The following is a 7,444-nucleotide window of genomic DNA, read 5'->3' on the forward strand; positions in this document are numbered from 1 at the left end:
GGGCAGCGGCGCCCGCCCCCGCGCCTGCCCCCTGCTGGCGGCGGCGCGCCGGCGGTTGCGGGGCGGCGGGAGGGAGGCGGGGAGGGGGGGGGGCGGTGTGTGCGGTGGGAGGCGGGGAGGGGGGGGGGCGGTGTGTGCGGTGGGAGGCGGGGAGGGGGGGGGCGGTGTGTGCGGTGGGAGGCGCTCCGCTCCGCGCCGCCTCCGCCGGGACAATAGCGCGGGGCCATGTCGTCCGCCGGCGGCCGCCAGCCCAGCCAGAGCCGGGCCATCCCCACCCGCACCGTGGCTCTCAGCGACGCGGCGCAGCTCCCCGCGGATTACTGCACCACCCCCGGCGGCACCCTCTTCTCCACCACCCCGGGAGGTAAGCTGCGGGACGGGACGGGGCCTGCGGGGCGGCGGCCGCGCCACGGGAGCGCTCCCGCCGCTCCAAACGCCGCCTATCGCGCCTATATCGCGCCTAAGCATCGTGCATATATATATGTATATATACGTACATAGCGCCTGCCGCCCGTTCCGTTAAAGCGAGCGCTTTGAGCAGGGTGTATTGTTTTTCCGCGGGGCCGCAGGGGGTCGGGAGCTGACCCCCGGTGCGGGGGAGCAGCCGGCCCCGGTGGGACGTGGGCTTGACACCCCACGGGGCACTGGCAGGGGTGAGGGGGCTGTGCCCCGTCCCAGCCTGACACCCCGGGATCGGAGCATCCCTCAACCCCGAGCGTGGAAAAGGGACACAGGGGGACGTTTTGGGGTGCTGGATGCCTAGGATGGGTTCCCACCCCTGCCATGAGTTTGCCAGGCCTCTGCGCCAGGATGGCGGCGAGCGCCCAGAGGGGCAGCTGGTACCCAGGTGTCGCTGGGGGTGTTTATCCAGTGCCGAATTATCGCCCGCCGTGTCCAGATAAGAGCGGGCACAGCGGTGGCGGCAGCACACACCCCCCCTGCCCTCCCCGCCTATCCTTGGGCTGCCGCAGAGGTTCTTGGCCAGGGCGCCCGTCCTGCCAGGAGACTCCTTCTGCAAACAAACGCTGCCAGGCCAGATCCCTCCCCATCTTCCTCTCGTCCCCCCCCCACCTCCAGGCACCCGAATCATCTACGACCGCAAGTTCCTGCTGGACCGCCGCAACTCCCCCATGGCCCAGACCCCGCCTTGTCACCTCCCCAATATCCCTGGCGTCACCAGCCCTGGCTCGGCCGGCGAGGAGCCCAAAGTGGACACCAACAACTTGAACCACCAGGAGGGGAAGCCATCCATGGGTAAGGGACCCCCCGGGGTGGGGTTGGGTGGGGGGATTTCGGGTGGGTGGGGGGGTGACCTCCCCCTAACGCTTCTCCCCTTGCCTCTTGCCAGGGGACGACGCTCAGTTCGAGATGGATATCTGAGCGGGAACCACGGAGAGGCAGCAACTCCCCAGACCTGTGCACACCCCATTCGGCTTAGCAGGATCTGTCCCGCGGAGGCGGCAGTGGTCCCTGCCGGCGTCCCCCTCCCTGCCTGCCTCCCCTCCCTCTTTCTGGGGAGCACAGCTCTGTTCTCCCCACTTTGTGGGTGACCAGTCCCAGCATGTGCCAGACAGAGCATCCCTTCCAGATCCGGCCCTGTTCCTCCTCCTCCACCCGCCGGCAGCCTGATCTCTACCGGCCTTCTTTTTAAAACATCCCTTTGCCTCTTCTGCCACCTCATGCTCCCCCCCACAAAAGCACCCCTCCTGTTACCCCAAACCTCCCGTTGCCAGCAGCTTGGCGCTCTGGAGCTGCATCACCCCCTTTGCCCCTTCTCCAGGAAAATTTGGGCAGCCTCTCGGGAGGAGGGGGAAAGCGTTGCTCCTAAAACCGGGCTCCCACTTGCACCCCGGGGCGGGGTTTTTTTCAGTTCTCCCGGGACCTGCTGGCGTTCACGGAGGACAACATTGGCAGCCTGGTCCCTTTGGTGCTCCGGGTGCCCGCATCTCCTACCTGTATTTCTTCCGTCTCGACCCTTCGACTGGGGCTGCGTCCCCAACCCGCCAGCCAGGACTCAGAGCGACATAGCCATATGTTACAAAAAAAACCTTGCTTTTATTTTTTTTGGTACTAAAAGGGGCACTTTACTGGCAACGCTTCTTTTTTTGGGCTGGGGACGAGCGCCTCCGGGAAAGTGCTTTTAGTGCTTTTTTTTTTTTGGCCCATCCTTTAAAATGTGAATAATCAGGAGCAAAATCCCTCAGCACCGTTGGATGTCTCAGGAAAAGCTGGGTGCCCAGGGGGGATGCAGGGTGAGACGCTGCTGGGATGTGATGCTGCAGCCAGGAGCATCGTGGCTGTACCTGAGGCACTCCGGTTGCAGGGTGCCAGCGTCAGCGCCGTCCTCCGCTTGCTTTTGGCACCAGGGCTTCCCCTAACCAGGTCTTACTGCCGTGGATAAAGGGTTTCTGTGTTAAACTCCCTGCCGCCGGTAGTTTTGCCAGCCTGGAATGTTGTCGCCATCCTGCCCGTGCCTGGCATCTTGAAACCCCTTAGAGATGGGGTTATTTTTTTTCTCCCCTCTCGGTGCGACTCTCGCCTGGAAGAGCAGCATTTGGTGAGGGCGTGTGTGGTGGGGGACACCAGGGCAGTGCCGTGTTCTGCCCCCTAAGCCCGCTAGCACCCCCCTATTTTTTTATACTGCCTGTTGGGAGCCATCAACAGCTTTGCAACCTTCTCAAGTGCCATTTTATCAGCGCCCACCTGAGTGCCTGCTCCATCCATCCTCCCTCCCTCACTGGGGTCCCCCCTCCCCGGTTCCCAGCCCCGGGGACCTGTCGCCTGCCAGGGCGGTGGCTCTGCGCGCTGGGGACGGGTACGCCCCACGCCGGCATCTGTGCTGCAGGTTTTGTGCACTTTCTGTCCGGTAATTTATTTCTCTAGGTGTGTTTGGCATGGGTCGGCACGGCGGCTGGTTGCGAGCTCCCATCTTCCAGCTGCTTTTCTCACGAGGAGGGGGGCTGCTGCTTGTTTTGGGGGGGAAAAAGCAAAAAAAACCCCAAGGGAATGGGATGTCTCTCCCGTCTTTTCCCTCGCATGGGTAGCGCTCGGTGGGATGCGACGTGAACGTGCAGCCGGCCGTCGTAGGCGCATGAGTGAGTGAGTGCAAGTAGAAATATGTATATGCGTGTGGGTGGGTGGTGATAAGACACACACAAATATATATATTATATATAAATAAATATATTTTCCTTAAAGCGAAGATCCTAGGAGGTGTGTTAGGCCCTCGGATCGAGGGAGCGGCAGGGGGCGAGGACATCCTTTGCGGAGCGGGAACGGCCACTGCGGACGCAGGGACTCGGCGCTGTCGGCACAATGACTCGTTTCAGAAAACCTGCTCTCCAAGCCAAAAAAAATAATAAAAAAAAGAAAATATCTGAGGGCAACTTGACTTACAGACAGGAGCCAGAGGGAAACCACTTTTTTTTCTAAACGCCCCCTTTCCTGACCTCCTTTTGTCTCTGTTCCCCATCCCAGTGACTTTCTCCTGGTTCGCTTTTATAACCAGGCTCGGGGCTGAAGAGCAGGGAGGGAGTGCCTGGCCTCGCTGGGGCAGCTCCTCTGCTAGTCAGGGTATAGATTTGGGTTTTTTTACCGTCTCTTCAAGCAGGTGTTTGGGAGGAGAAAAGCTCTCGCCAGTGGTTGCTGTTACAGTGAGATCAATAAAGATCTTGGTTCTATTAAATCGAGGTGCTGGAGATTTCTTCTGACCATGACTCAAGGTGTGGGGAGGATTTTCCCTGCCCTTCAGAGCAAACGCTGCCTGGGCTTCATCCCCCTTGTGGGTCAACCCTCCTTCCTTTATATTTTAGCTTCCCCCTACCCCCCCAGATTCTTTAGGTGATTTGTTTTCCAAATTTCCAGTTTGGAAAAAAGCGGATCCAGGCCAAGGACAGTAAATCAGGAGCAAGACCACGCCTCTCGCCGGGCATAACTCTGTTGCAAAGAGCAAGGGATGGCCAAACCCAGAACCAAGAGCCAAGGGTTAAGGGGGTACTGGATTGCAAAATTTCCTGCGCAGAAAAATCTGATTTTGCCATAGAAAGGTCTCCCATGTACAAAACTGCTGAAAACCTGTCATTTATCCTGTACCACCAGGTGCAAAACCTATAGACCTGGGCATCGAACTAGAGAGGTGCCAAAGAAAGTCCTGCTTGGGACCCTTCCAAGCCAGACTCCAAATGTGCAAATAAACCCCTGAACTTAAGCTGAGCTTACATTGCAAACCCCCAGCAATTTCCCACGTTGCTGCTAAATGCATGTTTGCACCAGCCTGGGGGTCCTGTCGCCCCCGGTGACCCCTTCCAGGCGACGCCGGAAGGTGCTTATGCCAGCACGCAGTGCCCATCCCTGCCTTACGAGCGCTGGGCCAGTTCCCAAAATGTCAGCTGTGCTGCTAAGGCCAGCCTGTAAACTGGGTTTTGGCTGCTGGGGGCTGCAAAGCTGTTGCAAAGCCAAAGCTGTCTTGCAAATTGGTGGTGGCCAAGGAGAGCAGGGGGGGTATGAGCGTGGGGGTACAGCCACTGCTACCTGGGCTCGTCCTGAGGGCCCTGATGGATGTAAACAACCCCAAGCAGCCTCACCTGGCGTCCCTCCACGACCAGGAGCACATTTAATCCCAGCCCCTGGCCTGGCTGCAGCCTTCAGCCCATGCTGTAGCCTTGGCTGCCCCACCTTGCAGGGGGCTGTGCTGATGAGGGGTGTTGCCACAAATTGTCCTGGTCCAGGACAATTGTCACTAGAATTATATATATATTTAAGTTTTAAACCGAGTAGCAGCAAAGTCAGCCTTTTTTTATACCATCCACTCTGTAAGAATGGAGGGGGGGACTGAGCAGCAAAAGCCTTTTCCCCCCTAGTAGGAAGGGTGCTGTGGGGTGGGTGGGAGCAGGGTATCCCCTCCCTCTGGTTGCAGCAGCCAGATCCTGGGGGCCCCCAATTTTTGTGGATGTCTCAGCTCGCTCCCATCAACCCCCGCCCTGTGCCGTGACACCCCTGAAAGTGCATCACTTCGGGATGCAGACTCCGCCTGTGAAACCCCGCAGCGGCCCGCTGCATTCCCAAACCGTCCTCGCCCACTCGGGTCCCACGGGTGGAGGGCGGGAGGGCAGCGCCAAGGGTGCCAGTGGCCTGGGTTTGGGGTGGGGTGGGGGGGCTCCTCGCGCACCCTGGCTTGGCTGCACCCTGCGCGGTGCTGCCGTGACCTCCCGTGGATGCTGGCGCGTATTGCAGCATCAATGCCTCCGCTCCGCTGGGAGCCTGGGGAAGGGCTGTCACCTCGCCCTGTTACCCGGCTTATGATTAAATTATGACCCTTAAATTATCTTTATTCCTATACTCTTGCTTCCTGCGCTCCTCCCCAGCCTGACCCTCAGTAAAAAAAGTGGGGTGTAGGAGGAGCGGTGGAGAAAGCAGCGAGGACACCCCCTCCTTCGGAGCAGGCACCGCCGCTGGGGCAGAGCGCGTCTCCCTCCCGCAGTTTCTCCACAAATCCCGGCTCTGTGGGTTGTTTCTTGCCTGAAGCCTCTGTTAAGGAGGTGCCTAAAGCCTGTCGGGGCAAAAAATATCTGGAGGAAACCTGTGTTGCTTGGAAATGGGCAGAAAGGCTTTTTTTAAAAAAAAAATAAAAGAAAATAAAAATAAGACATTTTTCCTTCCACCACCGAACGAGAGCGGTGGGTCGCGGGTTGCTCTTTTTTAATTCTGAAATTTTGAGGCGTGTGTACAGAAGGGAGGAGCAAGATGAAAACAACGCTGGTGAGGTATTTGGGAGCTCCCCTCGTCTGGGTGTGGCTTTGCCCATGTGGTGCCAAGCTTAGGGGGGCAACAACTACTTTCCTCCCAAATTTTTAGGTGTTTTTTTTAAAATAATCATAGCTTACAAAGCCCCTGCGGCGAGGTGTGTGTGAGTGGGAGCCCTGGCTTTTGGTACGCTCCTTAGGGCAGGGGCAGCTTCTAGATGCCAATTTGGGAGCTAAAAATGGAGAATTAAAAAGATTTTGGTCTAGGGGTGAAGATCTTAATTGACAGCAAGCTCTAAATAAACTACACCAGGATAATTCCACATGCAGCAGGGCGAATGAAACCTCTTGATGTGAGTTTTAAATGGGAGTAGCTGCTGTCTGTGTGTGTGACCCTGCTGGGGTCTGCCCTGCGGCGCTTGACTGTAAAATCAGGCAGAATAGAGGGTATTTTGGCCAAGCTGAAGGCTGGGAGCCTGGCTAGCATCTAGGATCCTGATTAACAAACTTTCCAGCCCTGCTTTCCAGCCTTTACCATTTTCGGACTGCCTCCGGGCTCCGTTTACATTCCTGGCCCTCCTTCCCAGCGCCGGTGAACGTGTTAATGCCATTTTTCTCTTTTTCCTTTGGCCTGTTGGTGTCCTATAAACATTTATTTGCTGGTGCCTCCTGGAGCAGCGTGACAGCCGCGGATGGTGCTCGGTGCAAGCAAGGCTGTAGTGCCAGGGTGTTGGGGGTCTCCGAGGGAGGTGGGTCCTCCTCGATGGGGCCCTCTGAAGTCTCAGAGGTCAACCTGAATGAAATGGGGGAAGGCAGCTGGGAGCTGAAAGAATTGGGTTTTAATGAATTAGCTAAAATAACATCTTCCTGTGGCAGCAGAATTAGCGCAGTGCCTGTTGGCAATGAGGGAAGCCTGAAGTCATCTCATGGCTTTACTCTGTGCTGTGATGGAAACCAGCAGAAGATGAGCAGACCTTGATGCTGGCCCTGCTGGTACCGGCTCCAAAAACTTGGGGCCTGGAGCTACCCTGATGTTCCAGAGGATGCCTCCAGGTCTACACCCTCTCCACCGTGCCCTGGAAGCTTCCCGCAGGTGGGAAGACCAAGCGTGGAGGCTCTGCAGAAGGCTTGCTCTTAAGCCAGGCTGCTGTAACCAGCTGTGTTTGGGTCTGTGAAAGGGATGCTACATACCCAGGACCACCTAGGGCAGTTGCTTCCCGTCCTGCCTGTGGTTAGGAGCCCTGGGACCTGCCTGGCCAGCAGCATGGGGGAGAGGAGATGTGCTGGGGCTGGGCAGGGGGGGAGTCCACCTCCAGTGGGCTGTGAGGAGGCTTAAAATTAGCAGAAAGTGCAGATTCCTCTGTAAGCTTCAGCTCTCAGCCTGCTTTTAAAAGTCATGCTGAGTGCTTGCAGAAGTGAGTGCTGGACCTTTACTTACCCCATGTGAGTTTTTGGGAGCAATCCCCCTCGACATGGTAGAGCAGGGGCTCCCCGCAGGCTGTTTCACACCAGTCCCAGACTGCATCTAGCAGCATCCCTCGCCGTGGCCCCCATCACACACATCCCTCCCTCCTCTCCCATTTCTGGGGAGGAAAAGGGCATTTTGGCTTTGAGAGGTGCCGGCAGTGCCTTGATGTGCCCAGAATGGTGGTGTTCTTCTGAACCTGGCTGGGGTGGTGGCATCTGCTGGTCCCCTGTCTGTC

At 57.8% G+C, this 7,444-nt stretch overlaps 1 protein-coding gene across 1 annotated transcript; it reads left to right on the plus strand.

Moving 5' to 3' along the window:
- Positions 1-178: 178 nt before the first annotated feature.
- EIF4EBP2 (eukaryotic translation initiation factor 4E binding protein 2) lies at positions 179-2,094 on the plus strand. The gene is made up of 3 exons (XM_064464621.1): positions 179-364; positions 1,078-1,254; positions 1,349-2,094. The coding sequence occupies exons 1-3, from the start codon at positions 226-228 to the stop codon at positions 1,378-1,380; spliced, it is 348 nt and encodes a 115-aa protein (XP_064320691.1). The 5' UTR covers positions 179-225; the 3' UTR covers positions 1,381-2,094.
- Positions 2,095-7,444: the final 5,350 nt, after the last annotated feature.

This window comes from Phalacrocorax carbo, chromosome 13, assembly GCF_963921805.1.
Source record: "Phalacrocorax carbo chromosome 13, bPhaCar2.1, whole genome shotgun sequence".
Lineage (NCBI taxonomy): Eukaryota > Metazoa > Chordata > Aves > Suliformes > Phalacrocoracidae > Phalacrocorax > Phalacrocorax carbo.

What these genes read in the sequence shown, in the direction of transcription:
- EIF4EBP2 (XM_064464621.1), top strand. Translation starts at nt 226, where the DNA reads ATGTCGTCCGCCGGCGGCCGCCAGCCCAGCCAGAGCCGGGCCATCCCC. An exon ending in CTTCTCCACCACCCCGGGAG is followed by an intron (nt 365 to 1,077) that starts GTAAGCTGCGGG and finishes CCCCACCTCCAG; the next exon opens with GCACCCGAATCATCTACGAC. An exon ending in GGAGGGGAAGCCATCCATGG is followed by an intron (nt 1,255 to 1,348) that starts GTAAGGGACCCC and finishes GCCTCTTGCCAG; the next exon opens with GGGACGACGCTCAGTTCGAG.